The sequence below is a fragment of the Bubalus kerabau genome, chromosome 16, assembly GCF_029407905.1.
Source record: "Bubalus kerabau isolate K-KA32 ecotype Philippines breed swamp buffalo chromosome 16, PCC_UOA_SB_1v2, whole genome shotgun sequence".
NCBI classification, from domain to species: Eukaryota; Metazoa; Chordata; class Mammalia; order Artiodactyla; family Bovidae; genus Bubalus; species Bubalus kerabau.
In genome coordinates this window covers 41,151,018-41,167,518 of record NC_073639.1, presented here as the reverse complement: position 1 = coordinate 41,167,518, position 16,501 = coordinate 41,151,018, and the positions used below count along the sequence as shown (strand labels likewise).

The 16,501-nt window shown below is 32.9% G+C and overlaps 1 protein-coding gene across 3 annotated transcripts in view; it reads right to left on the bottom strand.

Moving 5' to 3' along the window:
* FSTL5 (follistatin like 5) overlaps positions 1-16,501 on the bottom strand; it is an 881,431-nt gene that overhangs the window by 119,813 nt on the left and 745,117 nt on the right. For 2 of the 3 annotated variants that reach the window (XM_055550064.1, XM_055550065.1), the window contains exon 10: positions 6,343-6,369. The exons of the other annotated variant lie outside the window; for it this stretch is intronic. In XM_055550064.1, the coding sequence (XP_055406039.1) occupies positions 6,343-6,369 (27 nt within the window). The remainder of the gene's footprint in view (positions 1-6,342; positions 6,370-16,501) is intronic. 3 annotated transcript variants of the gene reach the window in all.

Sequence of the window (16,501 nt, the reverse complement as noted above, 5' to 3'; positions counted from 1 at the left end):
AACCAAATGTACTTACTGTCCTCATGTTTTCCTCAAATCTACACTGTGAGATATACTACTAGTACATTTCAGCTTTTTATGAGGTTGAATTCTATGAATATATGAGCCTCCTGAAAGAACAACCTGATTTTCTAGTAGAGCAGTTGATCTTTGCAGGGGGGTCTGCAAATTCAAGCTATTTTCATAATAATGCTAAGATGTTATTTGCATTTTTCTCTTTCATTTTCTGTAGAGCGTAGCTCTTGACAGTTTACAGGACATGTGGTGCTATGATGATATCACAATAGTTCAATGCAGAAGCAGATATAGGAATTCTATGTCTTTATTCAGCCAGATATTTTTTAAAATGCAGTGTTCAATAGTGAGCCTTTTCAATTTTTAAATATCACTTTACAAATAATATGGTATTTATGGCTACATATTTGAATTTTACTTTAATTTCTAATATGGTAATTTAAGTGGATAGAAATAACCTACATAAACAAAAGCTCTTTGTGTTGTCCATAATTTTGAAAAGTGTAAAAGATTTCTGAGTCCCAAAAAGTCTGACCATGAGTTTCAGTTACAATTTTTTCCTCATTGATGTATTGCAGTTTACTACAAAAGTTTTTGATGTAAGTAAAAGCTTTACAACTGTAGTCATTATAAAGTTTAGGAATATGTGCTCTTTTGTCTTTTTTCATCACTTGGTGAAGACAGACATAAGTACTTTGTCTTTTTCAGGTCGATAGTTAATCTAACAAGGTATAGTAGCTCAAAAAAGTGATCTATAATTTGTTTTTTCATTGTGAGATTTTTCTCTGCTTTGTTTTTCTTTCTATACAGGAAGGACATACACAAGAAGAGAAGTATTTCCCAGAGGATTTTTTGATCAATACTGTACTTTTAAATATATAAGAGGGACTGAGAAAAAAAATGGATGTAATTTACATCCTTGTATCAATCCTTTGAGGACTGCTACACAAGAATAATAGTACACTATGACAATATAGTTACATTATGTGTTACATATAACACTATATTCCATAAATTATAACAAAATAATGGTTATTTGTGATTATTGGATGAATATTTAAGTCAACAGTAAAACTATTTTGTGGTGTTTGCCTTCCTCTGGTGTAAATTGCCATTACTTTAGCATTTAATTTATGGTCAATAGCAAATTATAATCCTACAATGCAGTGAGTTGGTAACCAATCAAAGGTCATTTAGTAAATTTTGTGTTAAAGAAAGTCCTTCATAGATTGATATTATATTATTCTTTTCCTTTTCATCTAATTCTAAAGTTATTTTTAATAAAGAAGAAAATAGGCAAAAATAGATGGTCTGCATCATATTTCTCACCTTGACTAACCCAGCAGGGATGAATTTTCAGTTTATGAATATTCCCATTTTTGGTACTCAGTCTTTGGAGCTAAAATCCTTTTCACACACATAGTAACACCAAACCATCACACCTCAGTGAGATATTTATGTTTTGTTCAATTGAAATAAGAGTAACTTCCTCTTTCAATCTTTTAGATTTTTGGAGAGTAATTGTGTTAAACTTATTAGGCACTATTAATTCAGGAAGTGGACACTATCTGAACATTATATATTATTGGTCAGAATGATATTATCCAAAGCTAGTCTTAAGTCAATGGCAACCCACTCCAGTGTTCTTGCCTGGAGAATCCCAGGGACGGCGGAGCCTGGTGGGCTGCCATCTGTGGGGTTGCACAGAGTCGGACACGACTGAAGCGACTTAGCAGCAGCAGCAGCAGCAGCAGCAGTCTTAAGTCAGAATTCAATTCCCTGAACTTTCAAAGATATGCTGAAAAATTTGAATGCAAATCTGCATGATTGATTTCACATTCAATTATTAAGATAGGAAAGATTATATCATAATAGAGCATTTGTTTGCTATGTAGTTAATATTAGGAGAAATAATACATAATTATGTATATGTTCACGTGTTTGTGTATATACATATATTTGTTGTTGTTGTTCAGTCACTAAGTCGTGTCTGACTCTGAGACCTCATGGACTGTAGTATACCAGGTTTTTCTGTCCTCCACTATCTTTATAGCATTGAACTTTATTTTCACTGGGTTTTCCTAATAGTTCAGTTGGTAAAGAATCCACCTGCAATGCAGGAGACCCCAGTCCAATTCCTAAGTTGGGAAGATCCCCTGGAGAAGGGAATGGCTACTGACTCCAGTATTCTGGTCTGGAGAAGTCCATGGACTGTATGGTTCGTGGAGTTGCAAAGAGTCAGACACAACAGAGCGACTTTCACTGATTTTCACACCAGACATGTCCACAGCTGAGCATCATTGCTGCTTTGGCCTAGCTGCTCATTCTTTGTGGAGCTATTAGTAATTGCCTTCTGCTCTTCCCCAGCAGCATGTGGGACACCTTCCAACCTGGGAGATCATCTTCTGGCATCATATCTTTTTGCCTTTATATGCTGTTCATAGGGTTCTCCAGGCAAGAATCCTGGAGTGGATTGCCATTCCTTCTCCAGTGAACCACATTTTGTCAGAAGTTTTCACTATGACTCATCCATCTTGGGTGGCCCTGTATGGCATGGATCATAGCTTCTTTGAGTTACACAAGCTCCTTCTCCATGACAAGGCCGTGATCTATGAAGGGGTTATACAAATATGCATACACATATATGTGGATGTGTGTATGCACATATATCTGCAAATGGTTATCTTGTCAGATTCCTTTTTTGATCTGAAAACAGTTTTATGAGATAAAATGCTAAAACATTGACATTTGTTTTTAACAGAGAAGATATGGAACGTGCAAATGAAAATATTAACAGCTTGATCACTCTGGCATTGGCATCACGAACAGACAGTAGAAGATGTTGTCTCTCCCTCATCCAATGATATGATACTCTAAGTCTCCTGAATTTAAAAGCCTTACCTTCTGAAAGTTCTCCTTTTTCATTTTAAATATTTCACCAATATTGTTGTGAGACAGTAATTTGGTCCTGAGAACCTTACCAATATTTTACTATAAAAATAATTATACAGTAGCTCATTAAGTTCGTGTGAACTCTTCTGTATTTCCCATGCTCCCCTGCAGCATAGTAGTCTGGACAATGAAATGTGACAAATCTGAGGTCGAAGGAGTTAAGAGAGGGCCTGATGCCTATTATTCTTTTTTTTTCCCACTTTGGTGACATTATAGGTCACAAAGCTTGTCAGATAATGATGTAACACATAAACTTTTTTGCATTATTTCACTGTGATTTTCTAATTGTACTTTGTGCTGGTTGGTGTTAATTGCCCAACTAATATAGTAATTTATTTGAATAATTCCTATGACATATATATGTATGAAGAGATTCATAAATATTTACAAAGATAATTTTAAAATAATACATATACATTTGCTTTCAGATCACTAGATGTCACATCAAGCCAGTATTTTCCAAAGTAATTTCAGTTCCATATTGATCCTATAGATATTCATAAAAATGATATTTATAATAAATTTAGAAAATGCTATATTATATAACAAACCATCTGACATCTCTCCTTAGAGTTTTAAATTAGTATATCTAAAAGTTCAACCTAATCCTGCAGTGAATAAAATGGTTTAAACTCCTTTAATTCAGTACTTATAAAAACCCTTATCACTACACCATAAAGCATATACCAAACTGTTGTCTACTAAATAAATATTAGGAAATACATTATTAGATTATAAGACCATAAAAATATTGCAAAAGAGACCCAGTCATACTGAATATTTTAATGTATACTTTGAGATCATTTATGCAGTGAAATTAGTTGACAATGAGTTAATCTTCCATTTCACAAGATTAAAAATTTCATTAGAGTAGATACTAGATCTTGTCTTTACAAATGCTTTCAAAGTGCTCTACATTTAGTTGTCTCTTTAAAATATTTGTAAATAAATGAGTGATATATTTTCTCCCTTTTAAAATGTTTTTCTACACTCCCACAAAAAAAAAAGTTTGCCTTTACGTCATATGACATCATAGAGGAATTATCATTTTTAAATCTCTTTCACTTATTATTTATCTTAAAATGCTTTTCATGGTAATAGTGAAAATATGAGTATACAATCAGAAAGCACTGCTAGAGTGAAAATAAAAATGGATCTCAGAAATATGTAGTTTTTGTTAGTTATTATTCTATCTTTAAAAATACAGGTAGAAATTTACTTTGGATGCTTCTTTTGTTATTTTAATTATTTTTATAAAATAGTTGTACACATGTTTGTGGTTTAGTGATTTCGCAACTTGGTCTATTATGCCTGGCCACCTTTATTATTATTACATGCAATCATTTTCAACTGTAATGCCTTACTGATAACTGTGGCATTATAAATATAATTTACAGATTCCTGGAATCTGAGTCAAACTATTATTTTCTCAAATATATTATTTTAAATTTTATTTCAGAAAACAGCAAAGTATTCTGATGATAACAGTACATAGAAAAAAGGATTTAAAAAATTTCTTAAAACATTTCTTGTATATGCTTTAAAATTAACTGCAAAATATACTAAATAGCTATGATTTCTCAAGCACATATTCTGGGTCAAACATCATAAAGAGTAAGCACATCATTGACTGATGGAGAGCACTTATTGAAAGCATATAGTTTCAAAGATTAACGGAAGAAAAACTTAAATAGATAAGAATGTTTTCATATAATGAATCTCAGGATGATTTTAATTAATCTGCAGGTCTCCTATATTTTTAAAGGTCACCTGAATAATATAATGCAATTATTACTTACTAATGATTATTATAAAGTGCTAATGTTAATGACATAAATTCAAGTTATATAAAAGAGTTGTTTTAGCTATTTTAAAGAGATTTACATATCATAAATTTGCAAGGAGGATGCCAAACTATATTTCAAGCATTGTTTTAAAAAATTCTGGCTCAGGGAGGTAAAATGACTCATTCAAATTTTCGCAGCAATTAGTGATCAAGCTAGTCCTGTGGTATGTGATCTCTGAATATTTAGGTTTTATTCCTTCCCTTTATAATGATTAAATAAAATCCATTTTTATAATATGCAGAGAAATATTTGTTTGATCTCAAGGAATAAGAGGTCTAAAGAAACATCTAACATATATGCTAATCATGTCATCATATCTTTTTCAGTAATGATTGAATTTGTACGTTCAAATGTGAAATATCCAAGTGGAATAAAATGAGAAGGTAAAATTACTCCAATAGCTCTTTAGTAAACTGGAGTTTAGGGCCTTTACAAAAGATTTGAGGAGAAAGAAATACCAAGGGAGGGAAAAAAATGTGTTATGCTCATCTTTGAGAATAAAATTGAGACAGTTAAATTTCAGAATTTATTAACCCTTCTGAGGCATGGTCCTCCAGGTGGCTGTGACTCCAATTCAAAATCTACAACAGGAAACAAAGTTTTCCTACAATGATTTTTGTAAGCTATTACTTTGATAATTGCCTTCCAAGAGTGTAATGAAGACTTATCCACACTTTTCTCTGAAGAATTTAAGTAATGCACTTGGGATATTTAAATTCTGGGCAAACACTGCCACTTGGCTTTTGTGGCTAATTAAGAAAGACTAGCACAATTGAGTGCAGACTATAATTTAAAAAGTTGATAAAACAACCTTGTTGACTAACAACTATCCTTACTTTTGAGATGATGAATTGGTGAGATAAAGAGACTCTAGTTTACATACTGGTACAGACTGGATTTGAATCCAGTTACTTCACGTTTATAACCCATTTTCTTTTCCTTTTTTTTTTTAAGATTATTTTTAAAGCAGATTGTTTCAAATCTTTATTGATTTTTTTTTTTAACAATGTTGCTTCTTTTTGGTTTTGTCTTGGGTTTCTGGCCACAGGGTTTATGGTATCACATGCCCCTACCCAGAGATTGAACCTGCAACCCCTGCATTGGAAGGTTAATTCTTAACTACTAGACCATCAAGGAAGTTGCAATAACCTGTTTTCTTTATTTATTATATTCCACTCATAAGGTAATAGTTTTCTAAATTTTTATTTTCTAATCTAAATCTAAACATAATATATAAATTATGTTTAACTAAGTTTGCTTTCATTTGACTAATTTTAATTCTATACTCTTAAAAAGCATTTCCATATACTGTAACACAACCTCCTGATTATATATCAATAATAAATCAAGCTGATGAGGATCTGTAAATGTTTTAAATGGTAGCCATTTAGAGAATAATACTGGCTTAAGCTCAAATAAAATTTTAATGAAAATAGAAATGAATAAGGCAATTATTAGAACTGATAGTCAACAATATATCAAGTAAGCAAAATAATCACAATAATATAAAAAAAATGGAATTTAGTACCTTCTTCTCTCCATAATATGTTAGCTACTGCAGCATGTTTGAAAGAAAAAGGAGAAAAAGAAAAATGAGTAAAGTGAGAATTAATTACATAGTAATAAAAATAACTATCAAAGAGGTCACAATCTCTAAGATAGAACATGCATTTAAGAACAGTGAAGGTGAATTCAACAATCTACTCTAACAAAACATTAAAATGTTGGGAGTATGATAATGTTCTGCTCATGTCTTGATAGCCAATTCTTCTTTACAATAGAGATTATGTTAATAAACAACAAAAAATTATGCATCACTGAAAACATTGGGATATTTAAGCTACTTTTGTTAAAATATATCTTTAAAATATGCATAGTAGTTAAAACTATTCATTTATTTGAGGTAATACTTAAAAGTAATTACAGTAGTTATAATGTCAAAATTGTTAATAATCATAAGTAGTACTTCAATATGGTATGCAATGAATGACAAATGAAAGATACACTCACAGAAAACTAACCAAACTGATACATGGACCACAACCTTGTCTAATGCAATGAAACTATGAGCCATGCCATGTGGGGCCAACTAAGATGGACAGGTCATGGTGGAGAGTTCTGACAAAACGTGGTCCACTGGAGAAGGGAATGGCAAACCACTTCAGTATTCTTGCCTTGAGAACCCCATGAACAGTATGAAAAGGCAAAAAGATAGGACACTGAAAGATGAGCTCCCCAGCTCTGTAGGTGCCCAATATGCTACTGGAGATCAGTGGAGAAATAACTCCAGAAAGAATGAAGAGATGGAGCCAAAGTAAAAACAGCACCCAGTTGTGGATGTGACTGTTGATGGAAGTAAAGTCCGATGCTATAAAAAGCAATACTGCACAGGAACCTGGAATGTTAGGTCCATGAGTCAAGCAAATTAGAAACGGTCAAACAGGAGATGGCCAAGAGTGAACATCGACATTCTAGGAATCAGTGAACTAAAAAGGACTGGAATGGGTGAATCTAACTCAGATGACCATTTTATCTACTACTGTAGGTAAGAACCCCTTAGAAGAAATGGAGTAGCCATCATAGTCAACAAAAGAGTCCAAAATGCAGTACTTGGATGCAATCTCAAAAAGGACAGAATGATCTCTGTTCATTTCCAAGGCAATCCATTCAATATCACAGAAATCCAAGTCTATGCCCTGACCAGTAATGCTGAAGATGTTGAAGTTAAACAGTTCCCTGAAGACCTACAAACTTCAAGAACTAACACCCCAAAAAGATGTCCTTTTCATTATAGGAGAATGGAATGCAAAAGTAGGATGCCTAGAGACACCTTGAGTGACTGGCAAATTTGGCCTTGGAGTACAAAACAAACCAGGTCAAAGGCTAATAGTTTTTCCAAGAGAATGCACTGATCATAGCAAACACCCTCGTCCAAACAACACAGGAGACAGCTCTACACATGGACACCACCAGATGGTCAATACTGAAATCAGATTGATTATATTCTTTGTAGCCAAAGATGGAGAAGCTCTACACAGTCAGCAAAAACAAGACCAGGAATTGACTGTGGCTCAGATCATGAACTCTTTATTAGCAAATTCAGACTTATATTGAAAGTAGGGAAAACCACTAGGCCATTCAGATATGACCTAAATCAAATCCCCTATGATTATACAGTGGAAGTGACAAAAAGATTCAAGGGATTACATCTGATAGAGAGAATGACTGAAGAATTATGGAAGGAGGTTCATGACAGTTTACAGGAGGCAGTGATCAAGACCATCTTGACCCAGAGGGATGGTATGGGGAGGGAGGTGGGAGGGGGGTTCAGGATTGGAAACACGTGTACACCTGTGGCTGATGCATGTTGATGTATGGCAAAACCAATACAATATTGTAAAGTAAAAATAAATAAATAAATAAATGTTAAAAAAAAAACATGTAAAATATCATGTATGAAACGAGTTGCCAGTCCAGGTTCGATGCATGATACTGGATGCTTGGGGCTGGTGCACTGGGACGACCCAGAGGGATGGAATGGGGAGGGAGGAGGGAGGAGGGTTCAGGATGGGGAACACATGTATACCTGTGGCAGATTCATTTTGATATTTGGCAAAACTAATACAATTATGTAAAGTTTAAAAATAAAATAAAATTAAAAAAAAAAAAAGAACCATCTCCAAGAAAAAAAAAATGCAAAAAGGCTAAATGGTTGTCTGAGGAGGCCTTAAAAACAGCTGAGGAAAGAAGAGAAGTGAAAGGCAAAGGAGAAAAGTAAAGATATATCCATTTGAATGCGGAGTTCCAAAGAATAGCAAGGAGAGATAAGAAAGCCTTCTTCACTGATCAATGCAAAGAAATAGAGTAAAACAATAGAATGGGAAAGACTAGAGATCTCTTCAATAAAATTATAGATACCAAGGGAACATTTCATGCAAAGATGGGCACAATAAAGAACAGAATTGGTATGTGCCTAAAAGAAGCAGGAGACATTAAGGTGAGGTGGTAAGAATACACAGAAGAACTATACAAAAAGAACTTCATGACCCAGATAACCATGATGGTGTGATCATTCATGTAGAGCCAGACATCCTGGAATGTGAAGTCAAGTGTTTCTTAGGAAGGATCACTATGAACAAAGCTAGTGGAGGTGATGGAATTCCAGTTGAGCTGTTTCGAATCCTAAAAGATGGTGCAGTGAAAGTGCTGTACTCAATATGCCAGCAAATTTGCAAAATTCAGCAGTGGCCACAGAACTGGAAAGGGTCAGTTTTCATTCCAATCCCAAAAAAGACAACACCAAAGAATGTTCAAAATACCACACAATTGCACTCACATGCTAACAAAGTAATGCTCAAAATTCTCCAAGCCAGGCTTCAACAGTATGCGAACCATGAAAAAATGTTCAAGCTGGTTTTAGAAAAGGCAGAGGAACCAGAGATCAAATTGCCAACATCTGTTGGATCATTGAAAAAGCACGAGAGTTGCACAAAAATATCTATTTCTGCTTTATTGATTATGCCAAAGACTTTCACTCTGTGGATCACAACAAACTGTGAAAAATTCTTCAAGAGATGGGAATACCAGACCACCTGATCTGCCTACTGAGAAATATGTCAGCAGGTCGAGAAGCAATAGTTAGGACATGAAACAGCAGACTGGTTCCAAATAGGGAAAGGAGTACATCAAGGCTGTATATTGTCACCCTGTTTATTTATCTTGTATGCAGAATGCATCATGCAAAATGTCGGGCTGGATGAAGCACAAGCTGGAATCAAGATTTCTGGGAGAAATAGCAATAACTTCAAATACGCAGAAGACACCACGCTTATGTCAGAAAGAGAGGAAGAACTAAAGAGCTCTTGATGAAAGTGAAAGAGGAGAGTGAAAAAGTTGTCTTAAAACTCAACATTCAGAAAACTAAATCATGGCATTCAGTCCCATCATGTCATGGCAAATAGATGGTGAAACAATAGATGGAAATTGTGAGAGACTTTATTTTGGGGGGCACAATAAATGTCCCTTTACTTTATTTTTCTCCAAAATCACTGCAGATGGTGACTGCATCCAGGAAATTAAAAGATGCTTGCTCCTTAGAAGAAAAGCTATGACCAACCTAGACAGCATATTAAAAAGACATTACTTTGCCAATGAAGGTCCATCTAGTCAAAGCTATGATTTTTCCAGTAGTCATGTATAGATGTGAGTGTTGGACCTTAAAGAAAGCTGAGCACCAAAGAATTGATGCTTTTGAACTGTGGTGTTGGAGAAGACTCTTGAGAGTCCCTTGAACAGCAAGAAGATCCAACCAGTCCGTCCTAAAGGAAGCCAGTCCTGAAACTTCATTGGAAGAACTGGTGCCGAAACTCCAATACTTTGGCCACCTAATGAGAAGAACTGACTCATTGGAAAAGACCTTAATGCTGGGAAAGATTGAAGGCAGGAGGAGAAGGGGATGACAGAGGGTGAAATGGTTGGATGGCATTCCCGACTCTATGGACATGTGTTTGTGCAAGCTCCAAGAGTTAGACATGGACAGGGAAACCTGTCGTTCTTCAGTCCATGGGGTCGCAAAGAGCCGGAAAGGACTGAGTGACGAACTGAACTGAAAATGCAATAAACCTAAATATATCTTGTTAATTTCAATGCATAATAAACAGTTCTTATTAAATTATTCCTGTACAATAGGCCTATTACCTATTGTGTAGGAACTAACTAAATAAATGGAAAGTTAAAATATTAAGGCAGGTATGAAAGTAAATATCAACTAAAAATATTCTCAGCAAAATGCTGCCTCTCTTACTAATTCAAATTTATCCAATTGTATATAATTTCATTTTTTGAAATACACTTGATTTAGATTTATAAAAGTTTGGGGCATACATATACACTTTTAAAGAAAAACAATATTAGTGAAAAGGAAATGAAACTAAAAAGGCAAAGCTCATACACATGTGATTACTCCCTGCACATTTTAATGATATTAAACATAATCGCTTTTGGAAAAACTAAACCCTGACCGTCAGTGTCATAGAGCCAAAACTGGATTCCAGTGCTCCTTGCTGGAGGCTTGAGGACCATGTCATGTATGTTTTAGCACCTATTATATTTTTTAAATTAATTTTCGTAGAGTAAGCATTTTTTTGAGATTCCCTCTTGTAAACAAAGGTAAGTAGACTTAAGTTTCCTCATGTCTTCATCCAAGGGGTATGAAGTGTGCATATCATATGCCAGGCACTGGATTCAGTACTGCATTACACAGGATAGGATTGACCTAGTTTCTGTGCTAATAGTGTTTATATGGTAGCTGTTGAGTCGCTAAGGTGAGGGTGAAGAAAAAGAAAAAACAAGATTCAAATTATATAATTTCACAATTAAAATTTTAATGTGCTATGAAAGAAAGGAACATAGTACCCTGAATGCTTTTAATGAGTGGATTATACATGATCAGTGAATCTGAGGGAAATATCTCTCCCTAATGATGATGCTGAAGAGGAAGTTTAAAATATGAAAAAGAGTGCACACAGGGAGGGTTGGAGGAATCTGACTTTCAGACATAGGAAAAGCATGCATAAGCCCTGGTGGTATGGTAAAACACTGCTATGTTAAAGGTCTAAGGGCAGACATTTTTTAGATAGGCAATAACATGTGAGAAAGTACAAAAAATACATGACTTGTAATATTAACACCAGATAAAATAAAATTCAAAGCACTATGTAATGAGTTTAAAATTATATAAATTTAGAGCACAGTATTAAAATATAGACAAACTATTAGTATTAGATACAACGTTCATAAAGCTACACTCATATTCTGCTTTGACCTTCAGTATTTGATAAATGAGGAAAAACACAAAGTTACAATGACACAATTATTATTGCTGAATTAGTATTTTTATAATAATACTATTATTATAAAATAATTATAATACTATTATAAAATACTAATTATATATTATATATATCATATATAATATACTATTATATTTTATAATAATAATATCACAGAATGTTCTGTGATAAAAACAGGAAGTGTCTTCTTTTCAAGTTTTCTTGAGAGATATTCAAGAGCAGTCCCAAAGTAAATTGAAAATTGAAAAACTTGCTGTATTCTGGAAGTAGATTCCAATAATCATAAATTGCTTAGACATCTTCAGAAAGCAATAAAGCAAATATAAAAATGTGTTACAAATATTTAAAACTATTAATACAAAATCATTTAACAAATGAAATATTTTAAAAATCAAATATAATTATAACTCATATTAAGCAACAAAAATGCAAAAATAAAATTCAACATGTGAACCCAAAGAGTTTTGGCCAAAAGATAGTGCATATAATTAATTAATGCATTGCTGAACCAAATAGATGAAAGAGAAAGAGAGAGAGAAAAAAAAAATCCAAGAAGGAGAAGGCAGGAGAGAGGGAAGAAAGAAGAAATGATTGTAGTTATGTTAATTTTAAATGAATGTAGATTTTTTTTCTGGTAGGAAATTCAATAAGCTCTATTGAATTTATTTATAAGTTTTTATAGTTTTATATTTTATAAATTCCAAGGAGCTATAAATATCCAAATGGAACACAAAAAATAAATCTGAATAAAAATAATCATGGTGCTAATTAAACCATTTTCAAAAATAATTTCTTCTCAAGATTATCTTAGGGTATGAAGTTTCTATAAAGTGTATTTATTAACTCCCAAGTTTATATAATTCCTGTTATATTCAACATTGCTAGAATGTAGATCAAGATGGAAACATGCCTATTCATTTTGTAAAGTCAGAAGAAGAGATGCCAATTAATTGATAATAATAGCAAAGTAAAACGAATTACAAGACACTTTAACTGACAGAAATTACAAATAAAATGCAAGTGAAATTCACCAGGATATTAAAATTTTGATCATAGACAGGAATCCTCTTGGAATGAAAGAAGGATTTGGTAGAAATTTAATTAAGAAATCAATTCACTTGATATATTAGAACATAAAATGAGAATGATAAATACAGCTTAAATCTGAAAACGGAATCTCACAAAATGCATCACATATTATTAAGTGCAATATACTCTTAGTGACCTAGCAACCCATAAGTACAGGCACATTCTAATATTATAATTAACATTAATATTAACACACACATGTTAATATAAATGTGTGTTAAATTTTTAACATTTAACAAAACAAGGATAATAAATTAATAATCAAATAAGGGATTGTGATTGGTACTAGAAATTAAATTTGATGAACTGAACAATTTATTAAATCCAGAAACAAAAATAAGTACTGTAAAATTGTAAATAAAATGATCTAAATTTGAAGATAAAAAATCACAAAGATTAAATTAAAATTACATATAAAAATAACCAGAGAGTTCAGTTAGGTGACAAAACACAAGATAAATACTCCAAATTTCACTTTCTTATGTAAGAATTAGAAGACACAATAAAAGATTTTATTTATAATACCCCAAAGTATAGTATATCAATAATTTACTAAAATCAAAGTGTATAGCATATCAACTATAACATTCATTAAAATTATGCTAGATAGGACCCTATAGTATTCCTAGATCAAGAAGATAAATAATAGAAAAATAAAATTTATTCCGAAATTACTTAATTTAAAAATGTCATTTATTGTTATTGTCTGTTTAGAACATGATCTATTGATTGTACAAAGTTAGACTGGGAATGTTTAGAGACACTGACATGTGTTACCAAAGTTGACTTCTTAAAGGTTGCTGTCATTACTACCAGTTGTCCATGAAGGTTCATCCCATCATACTCAGGGTGAACTGTTTCTGCATATGTATACACACATATATATGTATACACACATATATGCAAGCTTACCAAATGTGAATAAATATTATCTCACAAATATACTAGGTCTGCTTTTAAATTATATTGACTATGTTAGCAAATATATAAATAAAACTTTCTTCTATTTATGTCCTTATTCATTATTTCTATTGGAATGTCATTTCATAATTTTTACACTTTTGACAGCTACTTATATATTGGAATGCCTTTATTTTGTCACATCAATTTATCCTTCATACAATATAAACAGCTATCTGTAATAAACAGAGGCTTGACGATGCCACTCATTTGCTTAGAAACATAATGTACTTGTATGTGTGTGTGTGTTTGTGTAAGCTCAAAATCCTTAGCATAGCACACATGGGCTTCCACGATATGCCTATGTCATCCTAAAGTCACATCACAAACATGAAGTCACTTTGAATCTCTTCATTGTTATACATGTTATACCTGCAGGAATCCCCTCAACAAAATTCTTCACCTAATTTACACTTGGTTGGCCTTGAAGTTCCAGCTTAGCTTTATCTATAGGTAGCCTGCCTGGAACCAAAAGTTGAGTTAAATAACACTTTTTCTCTACATTTGGAATCCTGTGAAACATCTGTGGCATTCTGTAATTTACCATACATAATCTCTCTCAAAATCCATTCTTTATAATTAGATAATGAAAACTTCAAAGCTATAGACCTCCATTATTCATGACTTAACTGCAATGTAAAATTCTTTTTGAAGATAATGTATATCTTATAATGAAAATATGGTTCAATGGAACAGATGCCTAGACACTAGGAGCTTTTATTAAGACCCTTTTAATAAATTGCCTTATTATGTAAATTAGGGACTTTCAGTTATGTTCAAATGATGGATGTCATGTTGTATGTGCCATCTCTATGAGAAAATGCATGTGGAGGGTGAATATTACATAAATAACAGCAATATTGTCATCAAGTATGGAGCAGCATGCTATAGTACTGAACAACTATTTTCCTTGGCTACTCATGTGTAAATTGCTTGGCCTTTCAACTAAGTAAGTTTTTTATTAGCCTTCTCTTTTGAAAGTGTAAGGTTGTCATTAGTGCAAAACACTTTTTGATAAGCTACTTTTATGTGAGGGTAACGTTTTAGCTAGCTGTCTTATTGACTGTTTCTCCATTTGGACTTAAAAAATTGACTTAACTTCAGAAGGCAAATGAAAAGGGCAAAGTCAAAAGAAAATATAGATAAAAATTTAATGTATCTGAAAAAATGTGTGGTTAGTCAAAATGTCTTGGTACATATGGTGAAGAAAATGAGACATTTAAAATATACTATTTTAGGAGTAGAAAGCTATATAAGATATGCCAAATACACTGCCTTCCATATGCCAATTTCAAAGTCAATTTTAAGTGAAACTGTCACTCTTTTAGCACTGACTGAAGACAATAATCCAAGGACTACAGATTTCCAATCTAGTGTCCAGCATTAGTTGATTAGGCAATAGTGCAAGATTACATTAGGCATACAATCCAGAAACTAGCCATGACTCCATGGTTTTAATCTCAATGAACTGATGAGGATAATAATATTATTTTAAGGGAGGGTAATTTGAATCAGAAATTATGTTTCTGATTCAAGAAATTGCGAACCCAAGAAACACTAGAAAATCAAGAGCACAGAGAACCAAATTGTAAGAATACATAGCAAAAGGTATCATGACACAGAATTAGGGCTGTGATAATTTGTGATAATGAGATCAGGATTCAAGAAAATAAGAAAAGGAGAAAGACTTATGCAACCCATGGGAGAAGCAAGAGTCAATCATTGTCTGATTACGTAAAGTTGGTTTCTGGGTTACAAAAGGAGACACATCTCTGACTGCTTCATGTTGCCAGTTTAATGCTCATATATATTTTTAAAAATCCTTGAACTTAAACAGATAGAGTGAGTATACTCTTGACAACCAAGTGAGTTGGACTGAAACCAAGACAATGTCAGAATTATTGCCATGTTGAGGAAAAATCGTCATTATATGAAGGTGATGTCACACTATATACAGAAAACCCTAAAGGCTCCACACAAAAACCACTAGAACTGATAAATGAATTCAGCAACATAGTAGGATATAAGATTAACAGAAATATGTTGCATTTATTTAAACCAACAATGAAATATTAGAAAGAGAATGCTAACAAACAACCCCTATTCAAATTGCATCAAAAATAAAATATTTAGGAATAAACCTTGCCCAGGAGGTAAAAGACTAAATGACAAGAACTACAAAACATTAATAATGCTAACTGAAGATGAGTCAAAGAAATGGAATGATATCCCATGCTCTTGTATTAAAAGACTTAATATTGCTAAAATGGCCAAACTACTCAGAGAAATTTACAGATAATGCAATACCTATCAAAATACCCATGACATTTTCCACAGTATTAGAACAAATAATCTTGAAATTTATATAGAACCACAAAAGGCTCAGAATTGCCAAAGAGATCTTGAGAAATAAAACAAAGCAGGCGGCATAAGCAACTGAGACTTCAGACAATACTACAGAGCTATAGTAATTAAAACAGCATGGTATTGGCACAATAACAGACATATGTATCAGTGGAACAGAATAGAGAGCCTGGAGTAAACCTACATGCCTATGGACAATTAATCTTTGACAAAGTAGGAGGAAAAGCAGTCTCTTCACCAAGTGGTTTTGGGAAAGTTTGATAGCTTCATGTAAATCAATGAAGTTAGGACATACCCTCATACCATACCAAAAAATGAACTCAAAGTGACTTATAGACTTAAATATGAGACAAGACAGCATAAAACTCCTAGAAGAGAACACAGGCAAAACATTCTCTGACATGAATTGCACCAATGTTTCCT